This window comes from Perognathus longimembris, chromosome 4 (assembly GCF_023159225.1).
Source record: "Perognathus longimembris pacificus isolate PPM17 chromosome 4, ASM2315922v1, whole genome shotgun sequence".
In the NCBI taxonomy this organism is placed as follows: domain Eukaryota; kingdom Metazoa; phylum Chordata; class Mammalia; order Rodentia; family Heteromyidae; genus Perognathus; species Perognathus longimembris.
This window is the reverse complement of record NC_063164.1, coordinates 13,044,573-13,070,752: the sequence shown is the minus strand read 5'-3', so window position 1 is coordinate 13,070,752 and position 26,180 is coordinate 13,044,573. Positions and strand designations below refer to the sequence as shown.

General features: G+C 39.5%; 1 protein-coding gene across 1 annotated transcript in view; it reads right to left on the bottom strand.

Moving 5' to 3' along the window:
• Positions 1-5,540: 5,540 nt before the first annotated feature.
• Positions 5,541-26,180, bottom strand: part of Epha4 (EPH receptor A4) — a 148,007-nt gene continuing 127,367 nt past the window's right edge. The window contains exons 12-18 of the mRNA XM_048344669.1: positions 23,913-23,974; positions 23,238-23,447; positions 20,714-20,863; positions 16,682-16,875; positions 12,875-13,030; positions 11,642-12,512; positions 5,541-8,079 (exon numbers count right to left, since the gene is read on the bottom strand). Of these exons, the coding sequence (XP_048200626.1) occupies positions 12,398-12,512; positions 12,875-13,030; positions 16,682-16,875; positions 20,714-20,863; positions 23,238-23,447; positions 23,913-23,974 (887 nt within the window). The 3' untranslated portion in view covers positions 5,541-8,079; positions 11,642-12,397. The remainder of the gene's footprint in view (positions 8,080-11,641; positions 12,513-12,874; positions 13,031-16,681; positions 16,876-20,713; positions 20,864-23,237; positions 23,448-23,912; positions 23,975-26,180) is intronic.

Genomic DNA, 26,180 nt, shown 5'->3' with positions numbered 1-26,180 from the left:
TGCTCAAAGCCAGCATAGGCAGGAAAGTCTGTGAGACTCTCATCTCCAATTACCTTCTAGGTAAGCCAGTAGTGGATCTGTGGCTCAAGTGGTATAGCACTTGAGCACAAAAATTCAAGGACATTGCCCATGCCCTGAGTTCAAGTCCCAGGACTGGAACACACAAAAAAAGGCTCTGACTGTTTCTAGGACCATGGGTGTTTGCATCAAAAAAGGTTTATAATGTTCATGTAAATTTTAACTTCAGATATTGTGTTTGTATTTATTTGTTTTGGTGCTGACAGCCTGAGCTATCTCCCTTAGCTTTATCTCCTTAAGCCTTGAGCTCTACCACTTGAGCCATAGCTCCACTTACAGCTTTTGGGTGGTTACCTGGAAATGAGTCTCATGAGTTTTCCTGCCTGAGCTGGCTTTGCACTGTGACCTTCAGAGCTCAGCCTCCTGAGTAGCTAGGATTACAGGAGTAAGGCACCAGTACCTGGTCTTCAGTTATTTTTATAAAGAGTTCAGGAGGCCCTGACTTATAAAGAGGCTATTTGTAAGGGTCTTTCCTTTTGACAAATGAGAATTGGTTTTGACTAAGTTCGTCACTACTTCTAGTAGAGTTAACAGAAAGAGAGAGAGAGAATTCAATTAAACCTTAACTGAATGGTAAATGAGTTAGTGTTTCTATTATGTCATTCACAAGATAATGCAAAGCACATGAAGGACCTAGAGGGTAATTTGCCCGTCTGAGGGACACTAATATTTCATAAAGTCACAGAAATAAATTCTGAACAATTTAAAGAAGAGCTCTGTTAATTGTGATGCTCACCTGCCTATATTTTGAAAAGTGTTGCTCTCACTGGTGGCTTTTTGCCTTTTTCTATCAAGCATTTCTTGAACTTCTTGGTAACTTCATAGGCCTTCACATTTGCCTCTGGCTGATGTTAAATTATGCTAATTGGAAGAAGGAAAAATGCTGGTAATGGAATAAAATGGAATGCTATTTCTTATAGCATCTGGTGCAATCTGAGCCATTTAAAAGTGCATCTTATGGAATGGAGATATGAATAAGCAATGCTCGTCTGATTACAAACAACATGGGTCTCATTAGAATACGTCAATCTGATTGCTAGGTAGTGATCCACTGCAGATTAGGAGGCCATAATTGCCTCTTACATATTATGTGTATAATATATAGTTTCTCTGAGTGTACATTAAAGCCACTTTCTCTCATGGCTATCTTTTCCAGCTCAACACAAAGCAATGTCTGTGTTCTACTAAGTTGATTTTAGCTGGCTTCTTTGGTCCTAATTTTATTTTCTTCTAAGTATTCATCAAGTTTTCTACAGCAGGGCTGTAAACAAAGAATTATGTCCAGGGTGATTGCCAGAAATAAGATATGTCAGTGGTCTATTACCCACTCAACTGTGAGCAGTCAATGGCTCACGGCACTTCCTTCAAAGAGAAAGGGTAAAATAACAGGCCAAAGCCACGACTCAGCTACAAGTCTTAATCAGGTTGTTGATTTAAGTGTGTGGTGCAGTTTTTCATTGTCAAAATCCATTTAGTTCTTTGCCATGACTGGAAGAACTCAGACATCCAGGCCTGGGTCATGACTTTGGCGCACACTGTGCAATTCACGACTCACAGCCTCCTGTGTGGGCTCTGAAATCAGGTCTTCACCGTCCCACTTTGTAATAGCACAAAATGTCCTTGTCTGGTTCTACACCTCCTGCGCTCTAGCCCCATTTGGGAAGAGCCACTAGGAACTACTGGTCTCAGTCCAGCAATAAAGCCAGAAAAGTGTGCCTTGGTACACGGTGGACGGAAGAGTGGGAGGGCTTCAGTAGACTTGACCTTTGTGCTGTCTCTAGCATGCTTTGTGTCTGTTGGCCTCTCTGTCTTGCCAACTGCAATAGTTTTCCCAAATGTGTCTCACAGGAGTTTCGTTCCTCAAAGACAAAAAGTTTTCATTTTCATACACAGTTGCAAAACGCTAGACTGAAATGACAAAATTACTTTCTTTACCGTCGGTCTTCTTCAAGACATGCTATACGTCTTCCAAGGAAGTCTAAAATGTATCATTATTAATCATACTCATTAACTTTCTTCATCTTAACCTACCATCCAGTGAAGAATATTCATCTACATCTCACCAACTGAATGTTTTATTTAAAAGGCTTACCTCCTCCTCTTTACTTGGCTATTTAGAAAGCTACATTCATATAATCTACCTGCCCCAGAAAGACATTTATAAATTCTCTTACCATACTAGTTTTCCATAAAATTAAGTACACTGATTTCTGCTAAGATCCTGTCAATCCAGAGAACACTTATTCTCATTACAGATGAGTAACAGGATGGCTCACCTCTGTAATCCTAGATATTCAGGAGGCTGAGATTTGAGAATTAACATATGAAATCAGCCAGGGCACTAAAGTCCATGAGACTTATCTTCAATTAACCAACAAAAAGCCAGAGTGGAACTATGACTTGAGTAGTAGAACACTAACCTTAAGAAAAAAAAAAAAGAGTTCAAGGACAGTGCCTAGGTCCTGAGTTCAATCCCTAAGACCGGCACAAAAATAAGTAATTTAATAATCTAACTAAATAAATAAATAAATACACATTTTTTTTTAAAAAAATAGCCCAATAGCTATGCCCTTATGAACAAATAAGTTTATGCTAAATGAAATGAACTGCACATTATGGAAACAAATGTATGCCATTGTAGTAGTTATTTTCAACATGCCATGTGAAATAGTACCTTTTGTGTGTGTGTGTTTGTTTCTCTCATATTCCCTTCCTGTGGTTGTACACCCCGCTATCACTATATCTCATCCGAGTACCCTGGATACTGTATATATGTGTATTAGAACTAGAGAAGGGAAAGGAAATATCAAAATCGAGAGACCAAGGATAAAAAGACAAACGATTCCAAACGCAATACTTACAAAACCATTTGGTGTAAACCAACTGTAGAACTCATGGGGAGAGAGAGAAAGCAGGAGGGGGGAGGGGGAAAATGAGAGAGGAGGTAACAAGCTGAACAAGAAATGTACTCGGTGCCTTACATATGAAACTGTAACCCCTCTGTACTTCACTTTGACAACAAAGGAAAAAAATTAAAATAAAGACAAACAAAAAATAAAAAGGGTAACTTGGATTTTAGGGTGGATCAGTGATTTGTCCAAAGTCATACAACTTCGAAGTATTGAGGCAGAGTTCACACAAAATATTGTAATACATCATGCCTAGCGCCTACCTCAGCCAATGCTTCTCGTCTTGGGGCCTATCTTTTGGTCTTGTCTCATTAATGACTGGCTTGCCTTTGTCACAGGCCATCATCAAAGTGAAGGATGGTATTTGAGAAGTACTGTTCCTGGCTTTCATGCTGAGAACATGAAAATGATAATTAAAGAAAATCACTACCTCTCCCCTGACTACAGATCAAACAGCAGTATCTTGGCTGCGATAGATTATAGTTTGCTTTTAGTGAAAAAAAGAATGTAGGGATTTGTTCTTACAAAACCATGTGTTAGATGAACACTGCACTTAGGTTGTGATTTGTTCCATTTGTGCTCAACAAAACTAATCAACATGACAAATCAATCTCAAGTAAGCAAACTGCTAACAGAATAGGCAAGCCATGTTTGCCATGCTTGCCACGATCATCAGACTGGGACAAACCCATCTGACAATTAGTTAAGCAGATGAAATGGAGTAACACGGAGGATGGCAAAGAGCTGAAGAGCAAGTCGTTGGACTTCAGCCCTTGTGTTTAAATCCCACATTCAATTCTTCTTAGCAGGATGACCTTGAATACGACCTTGACATTTCTATTCCCTAGTGGTCTAATCCATAATATAGAGGGATTCTTTTTGTGTAGATCTTGTAGGCTGTTGTGTGAGAATAGATCTTAGTATCATGCCATTTATCTATCTATCCATCCATCATCTCTCTCTCTTTATATATAGTGTTCAAATACGTTAATGAGAAATGAAAGCCTATATACCTGGGTTCCAGCTCAAGTCTTACAAAGTCTTAGAGCGACTTGAAGGTGCTCTTCATCTGATAGAGGTCAAGGACCTAAGGTGGCGTGGCTTGGTGTATCTTAACTCTGCCTTTATTTTTTAGGAAAAAAGTTTATTCTGAGTTGCCAACCAGAAGATCCCCTTCTTCCAAGGGAGACTGAGTGGCCAAGGCAGTTTAAAATCCTAAAACACAGTCTCTTTTGTGCATAAAAATTAAAAGGCCATGACTGTAGAAAGCATTGAAAATGCCATCGCTGAAGCACTGGGATGGATGAGAAGGCAAATATATTATAGCTACATGTGGTTCACTTTTTCTGAATCTCTGGAAAGTGACCACCGAGCATATCAACGCTTGTACTCTCACTTCTTCACAATGCTTTCCCTGATCTCCTCTTAGCCTATCAACTTCTTTGTACTTGTGGGAAAGACTGCCTGGGTCTTCAACAGTCTCAGTTCCTCTCCTAGTGCATTCAGAGACAGGCCATCTTTCAGGCTGTTAGCACTCATGTTTAGGTTCTGAAAAATGGGATAGGTATGGAAGGAAGCACAGAAAATGGCCTCCCCATCTTGGCCATATTATGTTTTCAGCGTAATTGTCAACATTTCATTCCTCTTGGATGATGACCTTTGGTTATATATTGAACATGACCACATCACAGGAGAGAGGAATTTAGAGCCAATGGTCACTGCTTGGAGAAGAGTTGTCATGAAGGCTTTGAATCGTCAGGTTAGGATGTGAGGCAGACATAGGTTTTCTATGTTAAACCACTGAGAGTATGAGCTAACAGTTCACAAAATCCCACAGTAGACTAGAGACAGCAATCTGAAAATCATTAAGATCACAGGTGATAATTTGGATACCATTCCATCAGGAAAACTACTTATGGACTGACTTTCTGTCTTATCCAAGAAGAAGAAAATTCCAAATTCAAATATGCTGCTAACTACTAAGCTTATTAATATAGATTATAAAGAGAGGCATACATAATAAATAAATTCACAAAATAAACACAACTGACCCTGCTTCTGGTATTTGTTTGCATCTCACTATTCATGTTTTGAAATATTGCTGGTAACCCATTCTGTTCTCGGGAACCAGATGCCTTTAATTAACTACTTTGGTCAACAAACTTGCTATAGCTAATACGCTTAGTAGATGTGAGTCTAATTTTCAATGCACTTGGACTATGCCAGTTGACCATTTGTTTAGTGAAGTAGCATCATGAACAATGTCTTTGCCACAGTAAAATTTTAAGTATTTTATTGTCCTATACTAATTTAGGCTTTGAGGTCATTTATGGAATTTCCCAATCAAAATGGATATGTATAGGCACTTGTGCAATCTTAGGAACCACCTTGGACCTGTTGGAGTTGATAAAAAAAAAAAGAGGTAAATGCTTTTTGTCTTCTAAGTATTTCTAATTACCATTTAAAGATTTGGTTTTATTAAAATGACAACCACTAAAAATTAATTTAGAAATACCATATTTAGGCTAAATCATTGAAGACACAACTAGGTTCCAGGTTTGTATCCGGCAACTACTTTATTATTTTCAAATGCAAACTCTGTGCATTTTAGTTTGCTATTTTACAATTTTACAAACTAGGTATAAAAGACCATAAATAAATGACATAAGTTATGTGTACCTAAAGTTCATGAAGGGAAGAAAAATAGCTTGACAAATTAAAAACAAAATAGAAAAAAGCTATTCCTAACTCAAAAAGATCGCTCAAATTTTGGAACACATACAAACCAAGCAATGTCCTGTTAATTTCTTTTCCAGCATGAACTAAATTATAATATCCCTTATACATTCTAATTTTAACCACAGTCCTTGCATATTCCAACATACTTGGAGTGATACAAAAAATAAATGCACTCTTCAGTGTGTATCAATGCTTGATGTTATTTGGACAATGTCAAGTGAAAATATTGCTTCTAGAACTTTCCTTTACTGGTCGGAATTTAAGTGTCTTTTCACAAATATTGAGGCTATACAAGTGTATGGATTAATACACATATCCTTCACAGATGAATACAAGAGGTCTCAGAACACACACACCAGCAGTACAGTGAGCATCATCTTTCTTTTAAAGTAACCTTTTTCTTAAACGCACCAGAACATCTCACTTACAAGATTGCTAAAAAAAAAAATAATAATAATCACTTGGAGCCTGCAGCTATATGGTGAAGCTACTTGATTTTAGTGCAGGGGAACAGCTTCATGACGCTTGGTAGAGCTGAGCATGATATAGCATTCAAGCTCACTTAGGCCAGTGTTTGCTCAGACCTGGAAGTTCCCTCCTACTCTTATCTCTGGTTAAGATGATCCACTCAGAGATTCGACCTCATTTCTTTATACATATTTTCAGGCATCAATGCATAGGCACATCCCTTTAAAAATATATTAAGGTCCCCCCAAAGGGGTGAATTAACTTTGTCACTCTGGCATAGTTACAAGAATACAATGCCACACACCCTGTTAGAATGCAATAAATATTTATTGATGATTTTTCTCTACTTATTTAACCATATGTGGTTCAGAATCTTTTTTCCCCATCCTCCCCCACCCCCGATTTGATGTTATATCTTATGTAAATGGCCACAGTTTCTGTAACCACAGCTTAGAATAAGCAAGGCAGCCACTCAAATTGTGTAAAATGGCAGTACGTTGGCTGGAGTTTGGTATATACATTATAGCAATACTGAACTCTTCACACACCAGAACTCAAATTCTCCAGGGCTGGTATCCTTTTGAGGGCAAGAGGATTTAGCTGCATATTCACCACTGTAGAACTTTCTATGTAATTGGGGAACCTGAAATTGCTTGAGGCCATTTTTTCCCAACTATTTTTAACCTCAAGAGTCACTGGCATGTATTTTTCTGTGACATTGGGAGACAAAGTATTAATCCAGACACATCATCTCAAAGCTGACACACATATCTACGTTCATCTCCAAAAGTATATGAATTGCATATATTTGTTTGCATTCAACAAGTCCATTTATGCAGGGAAACAAAGGCTACTTGTACTCCATTTGGGGTTAGCAGACGGATTCCATCCCCTTCTCTCTCTCTCTCTCTCTCTCTCTCTTACTCCAGCAAGGAACTGGTGAGTCAGGCGAGTCCAATCAGAATTTGTGACTTTGACGATGAGCTGTCACTTGAATGGGATTTATATTCTAAAATTATTCCATCATCAAGGAGAAAAGCTCTCTGGTCAGATCTGTAGAATTCTTTCTTAAGGTTAGTGTGACAGCTACAAAATACCTTTATAGATACAGGACATTTAGCATTTCCAGCTTGTGTTGCCAATGGGGTGGGCAGGGTCTCCGGGCCCAGTATGTCTTATGGTTCTTTATCTTGGAAAACCAGAACTCTCCAGGTGTAGCATTCCACAACATTCACAGGCAGTTCTAAGCATGAGGTTACACACTCACACACACTCACACACACACCCTCATACACAAACACACATCCACACCTATGTACATACATCAAAAGAGATAGTCAGCTCATATTTAGTCTAGGAAAAAAATATATTTATATCACTGCAATGGCACACCCTGGGTAAAATGTTACGTCAGCAATGCATATCATAGGCAGCTCATGGGAACTGGCTTTGTTCTGTGTGGTGGCACCTAACCTGGTGTCCATGGTTAAACCTGTAGCCTTCGGTCACTTGCTGCCACACCTGCGCAGCAGTGACGTACGTACAGGAATGGAATATGGAAATACATATAAATAAAACCACAAGGAGTTTGGGAGCAAGGGCTCTGCAGAGCTGGTGCCACAAGACAGTACATTCCTCAGTGCAGCCGGAGAACAGACGCTGACCCTCGACGCTGCTGGTTTCGGTGGGGACAGGGGTTTGAGACTCTTATGCCTGTTCTTTGCAGGTACCAGTGTTGTTCTGTCAGTGTTTTTGCCCCAGAACTGGCACATTCAATGTAGAAGAAAGAATACTTGGAAGGAACTGAGGAGTGTATGGTGTTTTCTCCTAAGGGCTCTGTATTGACAGGAAGAGGTGAGAGGCTGAGATAGCGAATCTAAACTCCCTGTAGAGAAAAAAGAACAAGGGTTAGATTTAACCTCAACCACTTATTTCCAAACAGCAGTCAGCCAATATGGCGAGAAATACAGGTTCTCACAAGGTGGTAGAGCTCAAAGAAAGTAGTGTAGGAGGGGAAGTCAGGAATTCTTGTATCTCTCCTCTGGAAATGAATGATAATAACACTGGTTCTCAACAGCTTAATGACAGTAACTCTGAGATAGACTGTGCATGTCTCTACTGTAGGGACAAGAAAACAGAAGTCATTTACCCAAGGTCACACATTGGACAATGCCTCAAAGCTGGGATTAGATCCTGACAAGTCTGAGTGCCTAGCCATCCTGGAAATCATGTTAGACAGACTCAAGTCATCTGCAACCTAGAATCTGCACACCCATCAATCTAGAATCAGACAAGGAGCCTAGACTATTCCAGAAAACAGTGAAATAATCACAGCTCCTTCCCCATTGTCCTCTCAGTTGCCAAATATTGAGAAGCAATTTTATTTAGTTCCTTCCTTCCTTTTCTTTTCTCCCCCACCCCCCTTTTTTTTTTGCATGGTACTAGATTTGACCTCAGAGTCTCGAACTTGCTAGGCAGATGTTCTTTGCTCCAGCTGTTCTTTAAATTTCTGACACTTGACGATGCCTAGTTTTCAAACCTCATCTCCTACCCTAACTCTTTCTTCTTCAGCAGTCAGTGGGGACCTCACATGTAGGACAAGAATGAAGACCGACAGGCCCTTTTCCATTGTCTCTTAGCTTTTTTGTTCAAGGATGGCACTCTACCACTTGTGACACAGCTCCATTTTTGTGTTGTTGTTGTTTTTTAATTAGAGATAAGAATCTCATAGACTTTCCTGCCTAAGCTGGCTTCAAACTGTAATCCTCAGATCTTAGCCTCCTGAGTAGCTAGGATTATAGGTATAAACCACCAGCACCTTGCACAAAGCTAATCTCAATTGTTCAAATTTCTAAAAACTGCATGTGTAGTTTTTGAAATAAATGTGCAAAGTGCATCAGGAAAGCCTGTGTTTCCGTAAAAGACAAGTAGAGCGTGACTATGACCTGAACACTCTGAAGTAAAATCTCTTCATATGGATAGGCAGACATTTTAATAGTTTCTCTTGCTGCTAGGAATTTTATTCTTTGAGGAGAAAAAGTGTTCTCACCAGTGTATATTTGTCTCCTTCCAGCCTGTGAATCCTTCTTTGGTTAATACTTAAATATAAATATCCATTAAGGAATTAATACACACAATATTAATTGGGTACTTGGAGTCTATATGAAAATGGATGTCCAAAGTGAGAGTGTGAGAATGTGAAGGTGTTTCTTAGTTGATGCCAGAATAGGAGTTGGTTTTTGTTTTTGTTTTTTAAAGCCTCTGTCTCATAAATTCAGGCAACTCCTTCATCATGGGGAAATTTCTTGAACAGAGAGATCAGAGCAAGCTTGTGTTCAATGTGGGGTCATGAGTTACTACAGAGTATTCATTGTGACTAAATAAGCAAAGCCCTGTTCCTTTGATTCAGTCATGAAGACACAGAAGTGTCTTCCCTAATCAGCATCCTTTCATTGTCCTGGTCATTTATGTGTGTATTTCACTGCTTTGCCAATTATAAGATAATTTCATTCCTCCCTCCCCCAGGCTAAATAATGCATATGAATCCTGTCAAGAGCAATTCGATAGAGCGACCCTGTGCGGCGTGTGTGTGTGTGTGTGTGTGTGTGTGTGTGTGTGTGTGTGTAAAGTTTCATAGTCTGGAACTGCTTCTCACCCCATACTAGTATCTGTTGTAAAGCTTTTGGGGAAGAGTGCCCATTCTTTTGTGGAGTTGTGTATTCCATGAAAGAATTTCCAACACTCGTTTGACGCCATGCATCAGGAAGCAGTTATTATGAAAGCCTCATTATCTCTCTGATTTACAGGTGGAGGATCTGAGTTATAAAGAAGAATCGAGCAAGTTTCTCAGTGTCAACATTTTGGTTGGCTTTAGAATCAGTTCCATAGCTGTCCGGATGCCATTCTGGCCCCATGAACTGGGAAACACACGGATATTGCTATTGTTCTCAAATTTCTCTTCTGAAGACTTCAGAAGAGTCAGTGCAAGTAGTAAACACTTTTACTGCCAGTGGATATTATTTTAGACCTTTATTGTTTGGCCATTTCTATCATCAGCCTTGACTCTTAACAGATGTAGGTATTTTAAGATTGAGAAGGTGATCTTATCATGACATAAGATTTTTTCATTATTTCATTTACAAACATACCCGAGATCACACTACATGTGCAACATTATCTTGTGAGGATCTTTTAGTAACAATATGCTCTCTCTTCATAAAAGTTCTGTTATGAATACCTCCAATATTTAGAAAAACACTTGAAGCCCTAAGTTGATGACTTTAAGGAAGCAAAACGGAGTTCTCCAATGCATGCATGGTAGTTAATGTGAAGTATAATTCTCTAATGCTTCTTACTGGAATTGTACTGGAGAGATTTAAAAAATACTCACAGCTTCAGAAAGGAAGTAATAACAATAATAAATAATATGAAAAATGTCAACATACATTTGTCAACTGTTAACATGAATATCTAGAAGTCTGAGACTGTAGAAATAGTGATAAAACAGAAATTGTTTCAGTAGAGTTCCTAAAAAAATTACATTCCTTCTGAACAGAAAAGCTTTTACAACCAATGTTGCAAAAGAAGGTTTTTACTAAACTGTCATGATTTGACAGCATCAAATTTAACATTTCTTGTTCTCTATAAAAAATAGCTTTCAGGAAAGAATCGACAGAGAAAAAAAGTCATTAAAATCAGCTAAGCTCTTCTTTTAAAAGTGATAAAAATGGAATATTTAAAAAGAGTTAAAAAAAATCCCTAGTCCAAAGTTAAGTCCCTTGCTTCTAGTAATGAACAAAGCCATTTATATTATACTAGAAAAAAAATGTATTATATCTCCTTCAAGAATTCTTGGGCCCTAAGAGAGAGGCATTGAAAGCTGCTAATGGACTTATAGCTGCCAAGTGCATTGTTTTAGTAGGTCACTGCTTGATAATGAGGAAATCAAGATGAATTCCAACTCTCACCACTGACATCTTGGTAAACCCTCCTGAGCTGATCCTGTGTGGTACAAACATTACTGGAGGGCAGAAAATGAGGCTAATGGAAAAGACCTCCCAGTACCAACGAAAGGGGCACATGACCCAACAGCAGGAGGAAGGTTCTGAGCTTACACCTGGCCCATCAAGACACTAAGCACACATAACATGAATGAATACACCACAGGCCAAGACACACCGCCATGACGGGGAAGTACAGGAGCAGAAGGGCTGGACCCACCCTCTTGAATGTCCCTTCCTATGAACTTCTGCCTAGAAGAATAGCAGGGAAGCCAAACCATTTTTTAAAATTTCCTTTTGTCAAAAACAGAACACAGAACAAAACACCTGATAGATGTGAAGGAGTATTTTGCTGTTCTATGACTCCAATGAGACCAAGTTTGCTACAAAAAAGAAAAATGTTTATTCCCATTGGAGGAAAGAGTTACTTCGGAATCCCTGACTTACCTCATTGATGTGAGGTTACTTCTTTAAAGAAGAGAGGAGTGAAAATTCCTCATCCAAGATTGTCACAGCCCATTTTCCATAAGGTAGTTGTGATTTTTGTAGAGTCCCCAAGTAAGACTTTACATGGCACAGCCTCAGGCCCAAAGAAACAGACCTCCTTTGTCCAGTTAGGGTTTTTGCATTTTTAATCCACTTTCTAGCTCCTCAGGTCCTAGGAATCCACCAAGTGCCCTAGCCACGGAAGAGGCCATGTGGATGGAGTTGCGTGGTTATCTCATGGAAGGTATTCCAACAAAGTATGAACCAAGCCCTCATGGCTACAAGTGAGTCTTCAAAAATGTTCCTGGGCATGGTCCCCAGACCAGGGAAGGGTGATGACTGCAATTTTTACGCCACAAAGTACAATGGTTGTAAATCCACATGGAGAGAAGGCCAGGGATGTCTGGAAGAAGCTCACGTCTGGTAGCAAATAACAGCATCAACACTCAGAGGCAGAGTTCTATTTATATAGGTACATGTATTTTACACACGCGATGGACACAAGTACTTCAGAGAACCAATTCGTTCTAGGTTGTCCTTTCTGTAAACCCCAGTTTCAGCCATCTGTACACCAAGCAACACTGCAGATTTTTTTTGTGTTTTTTTTTCCTTTAATTTCAGAGAGCGAAGACGAAGTAAAAAAAGTGCAGTTCTTCAATTAAAGTGCATGGATGAGGTAAACTAATTTCAAGAGTTTTGAGTTGAGTCAGTACTGGCTCAGACAGGAACCATCCTGCCATGTATCTGCTGCATTTGGGTTCGCATTGCTTGAACGCTGCTCAAAATCTTATTCTGGTGCGTGATGGCTGTGATACCAATTCTTGCCAGGTCACTGTAGGCAGAGTGGAGAAAAATAAAGAAGAAGAAAAGTCACAGGGACTGAGAATCTCTCTCTTTTTTTGAGTGGGTTTTATTTGGGGGCGGGGGGGGGCAGGCTTCATGCAGACACACAGTTGAATCAGCCACAATTAATACAGCACAAGACAGGTGTAATTAGAATGTGTAATTAAGCAACTTAATGCAATACTGTAGGTGCTCTACAGAGCTTGGGTAAAATCATACTCAATCAAAATGAGAGATATTCTAACTTCTTTTTTAAATGAGTAAGATGGTTATGCAGGTCAAAGCAAAAAGAAAAGGAAAATACTATTAAATCTAGATTTACCCTTTTGTGTTACATCGCTGGGTACTTACTCCTGGTTCATGTGCACCACAGCCTCTAGTGTGGTATAACCAGCAGCAGTGAAGTTATCCTTATACCGGTCCATTTTAATTGCCTGGAGCCAGTCGCCCACTGACACAACGGCAGAGAATTCAGGGGAGCTGGGGTCCAACAAGGCCGTGTTAGGTCTGGAAAGTAAACAGAGAGGACTGATTGGGACAAGCAGAAGACTCCAGATTCAGATTGTCAAACACAGGCTCAGAAAAAAACAAGAAAGCCAAGAGGAGGTTGTGAATGGAATGAAACCACGTGATTTCATTTCACAAAGTGGGTAGAGCCTGTATCAATCACTTAGTTATTCTTAATCTAAAAGCCTGCTCTTGTTTTATGTAGACCTCACAGGGCATTCATGCTCATGGCAGATCTTTTAACATCCTAAGTTGGAGAGAGGTGGAGGGGGGTGTCCTTGTGACTGAAATTTGTTCAGCCATTGAAAGATTCCGATCCTTGCCAGAATGATTATCCAAGTGTTAGTTTTGCCACTATGGAAACCTTAGTGAAGTATGAGGGAGGAAAATTGAGAGCCTGCAACTTGCCAGACTCGATGCAAGTGGAGAAAACAGGCAGAGTTCAAGTCCAGCATGCTTCCAGTCAGGTCTGCAGGCAGGTTCATTACATTCAAACAGACCTGGGACAGCAGGGAGTTAATCCTCTTTTTAATCCACCCAGGCCAGGCCAAGGCCCGTGCCAAGGCTGGCAGGAAGAATGAGCACTTTGATCACTGTGTGGACTGTGGAATGTGCTTCTGTTCCTTCACTGGGGCTCCTGCATGGCGATTTCAACTTCTTATTAACTTATTTATTAGTTTATTTGCTTCTCAAGCCGGGTTGATTTATGATAGCCACTATCAAGGGTCCAAACAGGTAAGAATTTGGCCATGCCTCCCAACATTGCTATGTAATCAATCTTCTATGAAAGTATTTTTAAGAGTTATCGTCATCGTTATCAAGCTATTCTATAATTATAGCACAAATTTTCGGTTATTGACTATAATTATCTGTATAGCAATATTGCTATTTTGCTACGTTATATTTCTCTTTCCTTTCAAAATTACAGAATGTATTTGATCTTGCCATTTTGACTTGATTTTCTCCTGTGACGACTGGAGTACAAATGTTTACATTGAGAGATCATTACTACTGAATTTTCTTCTGAAAACAAAAACTCACTCTCATGGAAATAAAATAAAGTCAATAGAATATCTTCATTAACTTTCTACATAGCAAAATTAATCATATTCCATTTAAAATATTTTCATTTTAATTAAATTATTTTGACTAGCATTACTCTCTTTACATAAATATTTTAACAAAGACTGGTTTTACCTCTCAGTTCTGTGCCCAAATAATAGCTTGTCTTTGTGTCTTCCTCTGTGTTCATTATTTCAATAACATCTCTAGTTTGGTGAGTAAAATACTGCACACACTTACTACAAAAAACATTGAAAATTTAAGCCAGGCATTGGTGGCCCATGCTTAATAATTCTAGCTACTCAGGAGGCTGAGATCTAAGGATTGCAGTTCAAAGCCAGCCTGGGTAGGAAAGTCTGTGAGACTCTTATCTCCAATTAATCGCAGAAAAAGCCAGAAGCGGAGCTGTGGCTCAAGTGGTAGAATGCTAGCCTTAAGCAAAAAGGAGCTCAAGGATAGCACCCAGATCCAGAGTTTGAGCCCCAGGACAGGTGAAAATAAAACTCAAGATTGAGTCTTTAATTTTTCCAACTTTGAGATAACAATTGATAGTATCATATTAAATTGAGATGTTTTATTATCAGAGGTTTAGCACCAATATTTGTTCATAAACCAAGGCCCATGGTTGGCAGTGACTTCTAAAACTTCAAGCCAAGTGCATCAATGGAGCAAAATGTACAGACTCAGTGCCAACAAGGTTAAAATGACCTTAGTATAAAAATGTCTCCACATTTTTTAACCCCAAGGGTCATTCTCAAGCTTGCTCTGGAATTCTTCATTCTCTTTATGGAATGCTATGACATTTGCCTAATTTGTGCTGAACTGCATAACATGTTATACTGCATCCTATTAACAGCAACTGTAATAATCATCAGAGTTATCTAATGAGAACAGAGGAAAGAATATCTAGTACCTGAATTTGCCCTGTACTTTGGTACCAAACAGGCACTGTGTGGTATTATAGGCTGGATCACTTATGCTGTTCACCCCAAAACCAAAAGAAGTACTAAATCCAAGAACTGACTTTAGGACCCTCAGACAAAATTCATGGGCTTTGTTTGGAGTTGAAGATCTAAATTTTGGATCTACTTCAAGGTAGAGCTGTACCTTGGGATTGCAGAAGCTGGCTAGACTTACAGCCATTCATTTAACCCTCTCAGACAACAGAACAAAGAAGAGCCAGAAATGGTGGAATTTCTTTCATCAGTTCACACAATTACCATTTGATCGTGGCTGAGGTAATATGTGAATTTAGCCTCTTTTCAATGTTATTTCAAGAGTTTGAAGTTTATGCTTTCTTTCTAATGACCAGTGTTAGGGATTTGAAAGCAGAGAGGAAAACAGAAGGGTTTTTCTGCTATCTAACCCCCAATTCTCCTTTTTATGTACAGTGATAACAAATGCATTTACTCCTTTTCTTCCTGGACCTTTAGGCTATGTTTCCAATAGAAAAGATCAGAGACAAACACCAGAGGGCTTGCAAACTGTGGAGGGGACTGGAAGTGAGAGTATCATTCTAGTTTTAAGTCAAAATCATAGTGAAAAAGTAGCCTCTGAGAAGCACAGGTATGGAAGTGAGCAGGTACTTTACTTCCCACAGACCTAAGTCATTTGACTTGGATTATTATTGACCTCTTAAACAGTTAAACTGTGCCAGATGGTCTATCTTCTTCCCGATGGGTTCTCCATAGAAAAGTTCCTAATGACTTACAGCACTGGAATGGTGCCTTGTATGTTCTTCACAGACTGGTATATTTTTTCTGTAATGAAAGAACTATACCTTCATGTGTGGTCCAGTCTTTTGTTGTTGTTGTTGGTGGTGGTGGTGATGTGTGCGTGTGTGTGCATGTTTGTGTGTGTGCATGTTTGTGTGTGTGTGTGTGTGTGTTGATTAAACCTATGAAGGATTGAGACACTTGTGTTATTCACCTTGCCCTTTGGTTTGCTCAGGTTGCCCTCAAACTCATAATCTACCTACTTTCTCTTTCAGAATGGCTGCAATGACAGGCTTGTACCACCCTACGTACTTTTCACTTTGTTTTTGAAACTCTTTTCAAACTTGCATCTTCAGGCTTTGTACCTTGATTGGCTTCTATGTTGATCCTGTGTCCTATTCTAAGGACTGAGAGAGTAGAGAAGAGGACAAGTGAAGCCTAATGCATCCCATGCTATAATTAACACATAATATATCAAAATACAATAGCAGTGTTACAGAGCTATCCTCCGAACTGTGTTACTTTGGATTTCAATGATCCCTTTTCAAAACATAATATCTGCTGACCTGAATGTCTTCTGAGAATACATTTCCTCCCCCTCCTAAAATCTGAGGATCTGTTTCCCAAATTTAGCACTTTAGCTATTCCTTTGTTTGGTTTTGTTTGAATTTTTACCACTCTGAGACTTTGACAGGTAATAGGCACCTTGAAATGACTAATACTTGAAACACTGTAAATGATTAATAGTTTTAAATACTCTAATAATGAGAAAGAACCCACCCAGGTTGAAAAGGTAGGAATTAAAATGAGTCACGCTGGCCTGTCACCTTTCATATTTTCCTTCATGCATCATTATTAAGTAAGCATGGCCAACCTGGAGCTCTCGGTCCCTGTCCTCTTCAAGCTGTTTGGGTTGCGGATGAGTTTGTCCAACATGTTGACAATCTGCCCAAATTTTGGCCTGTCACTTCTCTCCTTCTGCCAGCAGTCCAGCATCAGCTGGTGGAGAGCCATGGGGCAGTCCATTGGCGGGGGTAGCCGATACCCTTCTTCGATGGCTTTAATCACCTGTGGAAGATAAAAGGGTGGCACTTGGTAAGGCAAGCTGCTGTTAGAGGCTCACCCTCCACATTGGCATGTGTCATGTGCTTCAAGCTGCCAGCAAGCTTGAGCATAGACATAACTCCAATTCCTTCATGGAGACCAAAGCTTGACCTGGGTAGAGGTGGCAGTAGGAGGGGAAAGCCAACCGAAGTGTTTCACAAGTGGCCAGCTATGCAGGTCTGAAAGGTGAAAGATGCATTGCTATTCCAGAGTGGTTAGAACCCAGGTTAGCAACTTGGTATCACAGCTTTGAAGAGCGTGCTCAGATCACAGGGCCCTGTCTAAAGCCCCTTTCCACTCTGCTGTTCAGTATCAGCATACTTACACACTCCAGCAAGAGCAATTCAGTCAATGCCCAAGACCTCCCTGGGGAATCAGTTCCCTTGACATCATTTCAGCCCTGTGTCCTCTGGCTAAGGCGGCGAATGGATCAACAACAGAGCCCCCTTCAAGATGACTGACCATTTTCCTTTAGGAGACTATACCCTTGTTACAAGTTGCTAAAAATGTTAGTAAATTCATTTAAAGGAAGGGGAGGGACGGGAGGGGAGGGGAGGGGAGGGGAGGGGAGGGGAGGGAAGGGAGGAGAGTGTGCAAAAAAAACCCGATGACTCCTTTTGGGGGGTATTTATATTTTAAACAGGAGAGCCTTTTCAATCTAAAGAAGTAAGTTATAATGATATGTGACAATTAATAGGAAACAAGATTAACTTTGGTTTTTCTTGGTGAATGGGTGCAGCTCCAAGAAGACAAGGGTGGTCTCATTGCCTAAGAAGACAAACAACTTTTTGCTAATTGTAACTTGTTTGTTTGTTTTGTTTTTGTTTTTCTTTGCCATTCCTGGGGCTTGGACGCAGGGCCTGAGCACTGTCCCTGGCTTCCTTTTGGTCAAGGCTAGCACTCTACCTCCTGAGCCACAGAGCCACTCCCGGCTTTTTCTGTTTATGTGGTGCTGAGGAATCGAACCCAGGGCCTCATCCACGCTAGGCAAGCACTCTCATACTAAGCCACATTCCCAGCCCCTAATTGTAACTTTTTTAATGTGTCTTCACAAACCTTAGGCTAGCTTCTGATTGATTGGATTTTTCCGAAGTCCTTTCCCTTTTGGAGATTAATAGGGAATGACCCAGGCCAAATGTGAAAGGCAAACTGCGTTGTAATCACTTAACTTTTCCTATGAATACTTGACTAAGCGTATCCTCTGAGATTCTGGAAACACTTATTTGTTGGAAGACTTTTTTAAAAAAGTTTTGTTTTAAACCAGTCATTTGTTTCTGTTTCTTTTCTCATAAAATAATGGCTGCTAGAGAAACACATTCTGCCCACAGCCATGTTGGAGTCTCCCTGTGTTAGGGTTACTGGCTTCAGAAAGTCAAACAGCAGCAAACAATCAATGTATTTGATCCAGTTCCTGGGAACCAGTTTGGCTGTTGTCTTTTTAATCAGCATATTGCTTCAGTTTAACAATCATTTAAATATAATTAACTCCTATCTATTATGCTTTACCCTATCTGTCCTGTGAGTATCCTTTGTGTTTTTTTCTGAGTTAGACCCTTCCATTCCATTCCATGCAATGTCATCCAATTTATTTTTGACAATTACAGTAGGTCAATTTGCTTCTCTGGCTTTTCTGTATTTTTCCACATTCCCAGTATTGACTGGTGAGCTGTGGAAAGCAGTTTACATAGAATGTGCCAAGTGAGCTTCATTGGTTGTAACCACCTTTTCTTAAACTCTCCAGCCACAGACAGTGTGGAAGATAGCTTATGGATGACTAAAGCTTATTTTCTCAGTTGAGTGCTGAATCTTATGGAAGGGGACAATAAAACAAACAAAAGGATTGCTAGGTTGCATGTGTTTTCAACAGTTACTCTCACTCTACCATATGCCAAACGAATTGTACTCCAGAAAGTCATTTTCCAGATATATTTCCTATTAATTCTTGTTCTACTCAGAGCCCAAATAGAGACAAATAGATTTGAATGATATATCAATATTATTTGTGAGCAAGAAATAGCTTCAGATGCCTTTTCATGGATAAAGCCAGAAAAATGACAACATAAAACAAGCAAATTGGCTTAATATAATATAGAAACTGTCACAATGACAGATCTGAGAGTATTTAGGGGAGGGAAACTGATTATCTTTAGATCCTCTGCTCTTAGGAACATCATCCTATGACTCTCCAATAGGAAAAAAAAGAAAGAAAGAAAGGCCTAAGTACTAAAGAATTAAATCGGTAAATGTATGCACTACTTGCTCATTTTGGTTGTCTTTGTTCCTCTGAAAATCACTAATCGGAATCCAAATGTTGCAAAAAGATGCTTCCTGAAGGAACCCACTGTTAAGACAGCATCTGACAATGCATTATACACCACTCACCTGTATAGTCTGTTTCCAGCTTGTAATTATGCTTATTTTAACTGTTATCTTTCCTACCATCCTCTATGAGTCTTATTAATTCCCAACAAGACAATACAATGTCAATATTCTCTTTTAATCTGGTTAGTCACAGTAGACCACACTTTTTTTTTTTTTTGCCTGACTAGACCTGGAGTGCATTAGTTTCTCTATCACTCTGCATTCTTTAACTGATAGGAAACCTGCTTTCTATTTAAGTGCACCTGGTTCTTTGTTTGATTGTCCAGGTTTTCCAACTTCCTGTTGTTTCATTAGACAACGCAGATGGTCAGGCAACATTTCACAGGAAAGTTTTAAAAAGAAGATTTTCTGTAATATCGTTCTATTCAATTAGTTGAATTCCTTGCATTTGTAAACATTTTCTGGTAGTGTTCTAGCTCCCATACTAAAGAAAAGTATTAGTAAAGGTGTAAAGGTATAGGGAGCCATTTTATTTTGATAAGATTTCCCATCCTTTAAAAGTGATCTAAAAGTTTTTCAAGATTAGCTAAAATGTGTTCTAAGAGGACCCCTGATCTTTGTCTTGTTTTGTTTTTCGTTCCTCCTCACTGGAGATGTTTGTAATTAAATTCTATTAGTCTGGAATCTTATTAGTGTCATTATTGAATGCTTTTCTGAAATTGCAGGCATCAGAGCAACTCTCTTACGAACTAGTCCAGATGGTACATTTAAAGGGATGTGCATAATTTACAAAGGGTCATTTAGTGAAGCTTTATTTTAGAGTCCTCACGGGGCAAGCTCTAATTACAACTATGCCCGTTTTAAAATATTCACTAGATTTCCCCCCCTATAATTCTTTCATGTCAGTTTTATCACATGTGAAATTTGTTTTTCATAACCTTTGCATTCTTTTAAAATTCAGTTTAATTGAGTTAGTATTGTTTTGAAAGTTCACCAAATAACAATACTACTATGTATAGTGGAGGTATCTGTCTACGAATCTGTCCAGGTTTATTGCATATTATGCCATTGAGTTCTGATCTTGAAATTGAAAATCATCATTTGTCATAAGGTTGGAACGAGATGACTAGATGTAGTATTAAAAACATTGCATCAGGGCTGGGGATATGGCCTAGTGGCAAGAGTGCCTGCCTCATATACATGAGGCCCTGGGTTCGATTCCCCAGCACCACATATACAGAAAATGGCCAGAGGTGGCGCTGTGGCTCAAGTGGCAGAGTGCTAGCTAGCCTTGAGCAAAAAGAAGCCAGGGACAGTGCTCAGGCCCTGAGTCCAAGCCCCAGGACTGGCCAAAAAAAAACAAAAAAACAAAAAAAACATTCCATCAATCCATCCTCAGTGCTCAGTTCTTCCTATGATAATGCAGAACATCCAGAATCTCCATGTGAAGCCACATATTTTTCAGAAGAGGGAGACTTACGTCTTGATTGGACATATCCCAGTAGGGTCTCTCTCCATATGACATCACTTCCCACATAACGATTCCGTAGCTCCACACATCACTCGCTGATGTGAATTTACGATAGGCAATTGCTTCTGGCGCAGTCCACCGGATAGGAATCTTGCCGCCCTGTCAACAATGGAGCCATAAGTTACTCCCTAAGTAACATCACGGATGCACCACTTTTATTTCTGAATGCGGCTACCGCTTGCCAAGCAAGATCCCTGGAAACTCAGGATAGCTCTTAAAAATAAAAATATGAGACTTGCTTAACTAAAGTCTTTCGGGTTGAGACCGTCTTCATGTTTACTTAGTTACTGGGATAAGGGTAAGTAATCTGTCTAATTATTTCTTAACAGCCTACCTGTGAGCTCTGCTTAGGGCAAGATAATAAAAGAGAGGTAGTCTCAGGCTTCACAGAATACATATTCTATTCTATGATTATCGAAGGATAGGTAGCTGACATTTGTTTTGACGTCTTATTGCACTGCCTCATGAAGCAGCACAAGGACAAAGCTTAATGTTGCTTTAGAAATTGGCAGGCATCACTGTGCATGCTTTAATCCTAGCTCCTCAGGTAGCTGAGTCAGGGCAGACGAATCCAAGAGACTCTTAGTTCCAATTAACCAGCAAAATGGCAGGCATAAGGCCGAGGCTCAAGTGTAAAGAGTGCCAGCCTTGAGCAAAAAAAGCTAAGAGAGAGGAAAGCTCTCTCATCCCTTTCTCCCTAGCACTACCCTTCTTTCATATAGTATAGATTCTTAGGTGCTAAATATATCTAGAAAGTATCTGGCTAAATATAGTAATTTTGGTCCTATTTCTGCAAAATATGCTAACATGGCTTTCAGAGAAAGCCAAATAATATCACATAGTAGATCTTATTAGTGCACTTAATAAAGACAGACCTCTGATTAGTATTTAACATATTTTTAAATTACTACTTGTAAATATGATGAAGTGACAAAGTAGCTCTCTGAAAAACTGTAGTCTTTCCCTTTAAAATTTCAAATGTCTGATACTTGATTATCCTTACGCACAGAGTATTTTTAATTGAGTTTCAAATTACCTAGGGTTCCATCTTGGGAAATTAACTCAACTTGAATTCAAACCCATGAGCTATTCAAACAGCCATTATTTAAAAGTCTTGATTTGATTAGGGCTAATAAACAGGGCAATCAAACTGTCCTGGGAATTTCTTTGATATACCACAGTTCACTCTATAAACCCATTGTATTGCATTCATAATATTCCTTGCTTACAGAATGACGCTTGGGATACTGTCTGCCTTATTTAAATATGACTAATGGTTTATCTCTCTCTCTCTCTGCAAATATGTCATTGTAGAAGCCTCTTATAAAAAAATTAACAATCCCCATTATTCACACTGAAGACATAAATGGATGGACTTGAAGTTGAATAGAGGATATTTATGTATCAGTCAAAATTGGAGCTGAAGAAATTAAACAAATAATTCCCATAACCAACCAAATACAAAACCCAGTGTTTGGATTGCATACACCAAAAAGAGTGTTAAAAAGAAAATGAAAGATGGTTAATTGTCCACTTCATGTTGATTAGAACAGTTTCAGCCCTTATAGCCCAAAACAGCTTAGTGATTCTGTGTTTATTCCATTAGTACTTTATATCCAGATTGTCAGACTAATATAGCCTACTCATTAACTCTATACCGAATACTCTTAACTGTACCCTATTCCAGGCATATCTATCAGTCATAAAATGAAGTCCATCAGATACTGGAAAGCCTTAACTAGTATAAATGTTTCATAAATCCTGCATATACATTATCAGTAGCTAACCAGCTAGAAGCATTGTCTTTTCTTATTTAAACGAAGGAGTTTTCTTTTTCCCTAACGAACCAAAAAGAGACAATCAGAAAATCTCTGGAGAGGGAGTAAAGAAGGAAGAGAGAGAAATTAAACAAGCTAGCAAAAAAAAAAAAATCACAAGTTTCATTACAAAACGCACATGCACAGTAAATGACACGATCTCCTGATTTTGTTTTTCTGGAGGGGGGTGGTGTCAGGACTGGGGCTTGAACTCAGGGCCTCTTATTCTCACTCAGCTTTTAGGCTCAGGTTGAGGCTCTACTACTTGGGCCACACTTCCAGCCTGCCTTTTTTGCTGGAATCTCTTGGATTTGTCTGCCCGGCCTAGCTCCAAGCCTCCTGAGTAGCAGGGTAATAGACATGAGCCATCAGTTGGGGAGGTTGGCCCACTTCACTCACTATCCTTTTATCCGGGAGAATTGAGCAGGAAATGAATCCATTTTGCTTAGTTTGTGACTCTGTAAAAAGAATCCTTCTTCTGAGCATTGCACTCATAAACTGACACGGTGAAAGTGAAACTCCTTTCTACAACTAATTAAAGATAATTGTTGAAAGGGCTCATGAGCATGAAAAACATGAATTAAAAGATCAGGAAGGGCTGAAGAGAGAAGCTGTCCTACCATAGAACAACCCAGGGGTAGACAAATCGTCCTTACCCTAGTGGTATAAGCTGCTTCTGGGTCATCTTCCAGTACTCGGGACATACCAAAATCAGACACTTTGCAGACCAAATTGCTGTTTACCAGGATGTTGCGAGCAGCCAAATCACGATGTACGTAGCTCATGTCAGATAGATACTTCATCCCTGACCCAATGCCACGAAGCATGCCCACCAGTTGGATGACTGTAAATCTGCCATCATTCTTCTGCATAGGAAGGAAGCAGGGAGTAATACCATCAGCATTCAGCCACATTCATTATCACTAAGCATTTATTACTGAGATCGATTTTTGATAACTGTATCCGGTGTGCGATGAAACTTCAACATGATTTCTGGTCCTTGCTGAACCAAAGTGACTGACTCTCTAGTAGAAAGGATTCAAGGAGCTGGATTTGCTTCCTGTGATAGATGGAAATCGTCCAACTGTAATGAATCTACAGGCTCAAACAATTCCACGATACGAGAATAAATCAAATACTATCTTCCTCGCACATGGATTATTTAATAGCCTTTAAAGACAAAAAGAAAATCACACCATCCTCTATATTTTTCCTTCTTCTCTCGCTCCATTTTAAAAGTCCATGAATCCATTCCAACAGGATGAATATAGGAATTGTACTTTTCTCAGTGCTATTATTCACTTGGAGGGTCATATAAAACAGACACATACCCTGAGGAAAGCATCTAAGGAGCCATTCTCCATGTACTCCGTGATGATCATTACTGGTTTACCTAGAAGTTTCAGGAAGAAAAACAAAAACCCTTGATGAGAGCGGCGGTTAATGAGATAAAAATGGGCTGTGCACAACTTTACTGCCAAGACACCTGTCTTGTGCGATCTAATTTAATTAAAACAAGCCAAGCTTATGCCTCAGCTGTGGGGAGCTAGGGATGAAATATTAAAAGGACCAGTAGGTTTAGATTCCATCTGGAAAGTTAACCCTTTGGGTGGCTTTGTTGACAAGGTCTTTCACTGAAGTGGCCGCTGGTATCCAGGGAGCATGTGAATGGATAATTGCTCCAACAAGCAAAAAGGGAAAACTTAATGAATGGGCAGACCCGATTGAATGTGAAGAAGAAGAAGGGGGAAAAAAAACCAAAAAACGTATGGGTAATTAATTTATTTTGTCCCCAGAAGAGCCACTTGTGGGATGTTAAGGGTGTCAATGGACCCAGAAATCTTTTTCATTATTTCTAGATACCCCCATTTCGGGGGGTCAATAGCTATGGCAGAGGCAGTCAGTGTCTTCGTGAGGCAGACACCTCTTAAAATCCAAGCAGGCTAAAGGTAACTTTCTTTGCCTTTGTTTTGCTCTGGCCAGGGTTATACCCTTTCCTTATCTATAAATTAACTTCTTTTGCTTTCTTAAAAACCAACAAGCAAACAACAACAACAAAAACCTAAGCCATCACACAAGGCATTTAGTAAAGTCATTTCATCTGACACAGATATTTGAATTCACAACTGGAACAGTCTTGCTCCCTTCCCTCTATTCCGGCAAAGAAAAAAAAAGTGTGTTAAGAACTATGTGGCCAGTGGGGGAAGAAAAGTCTTTTATTTCAGTTTAGTTCTCCTCCTGAGGAGCTTAGAAAATAACCTTTGTTTAGTAATTCATAATCACTGACAATGAACTCGTGGTCTGAAATTCCTTCTTTCTGAGGGCTTTCTAGAAAGAAGGAATTGGGGGAGGGTAGAGATAGACGATGATAATCCTCATAAAAAATCCATTAAAATTCCTTTGAGTGTAAATTAAATACCTATTCGATACATTAAAAATATACCCACTTTTATTGCTGTTCTATTGACTGGGAACAGAAGGTGGGAAATTTCCTGCTGGTTATTCTGGAGTAGGGAGAAGGAAAAGGTAAAAAACAATTGAGAAGTTTTTGGTATCAGAAAAATCCAAGTTGTTCGTGAGTGGTGTGTGTGTGTGTGTGTGTGTGTGTGTGTGTGAGAGAGAGAGAGAGAGAGAGAAAACGAGAGAGAGTGAGATCTTATAGAGGCAGCTATTTTTTTTTATTAGAAGACTATCCCAAGAAGATTGAATTTTCAAGCAAGCAAGAAAGATGGCAGAGAAAAGTGTTATGGTAATGGACACAAGCCTTCCTATTTCTGGAGATTCTAAGTGTGGTACCTCTTTCTATCCTGTATCAGTCTGAACGGCAATGTCTGAGTTTTCTGACTCATTTACCCCACAACCAGTGTTAGCATAGAACAAATGTGTCTGAGTTTTGATTAATCTTCCTCAATTAAAAGCTACTTTGCCAATTCAGGAAGGAAGAGTGCCTCTCAGAAGTTGTGCATTGATACCTAGATGGTCACTGGGGACTCTAGAGCTTTGGAGAAGAGAAGACCCCAAAGAACGGGAGGAGTAAGGCAAATTTAGGACCCTCTTGTCAACTGAGGGAGTAAAGGAAAGTGCTGGTAATGAATCCACACTCTTCCACTCCAGCCTTTCAACCTCACCCTACCGCCACTTTTGGCACCATCTTTACAATTCTTCTACATTCCCTTGACTGTTCATTAAAACATACCCATGTGTCCAAATCTTTACAAGCTCTACATGAGAAATAAAGAGGGATGTCCACAACCCTATTAGATCTTATCAATAAGGGCCAGGCTGGGCTCAGGAATGGAGGCCCCCTTCCCAGCAAACATGGGGTGCAAAGTATAGGGGACCCGGAGAGGAAGGCAGAGGCAAGCTTCTCTGGTGGAAACGTTAAATCATTTTAATTCAGTGACAACTGCATTATGCAAATGTATCCAGTCGTTTATAACAGTTACAGCTGTAATAGCTATGGGTTTTAGAGGCACGGTGGGACTTTAACACAAAGATTCCCTGTTTCCTGTCTTTTCTGTAGAAGTGCCATGAAAATCACTATCTGCAGCAGAAAAAACACCCTGAGTAGAACAGGACACCCCCCCTTCCCTTTTTTT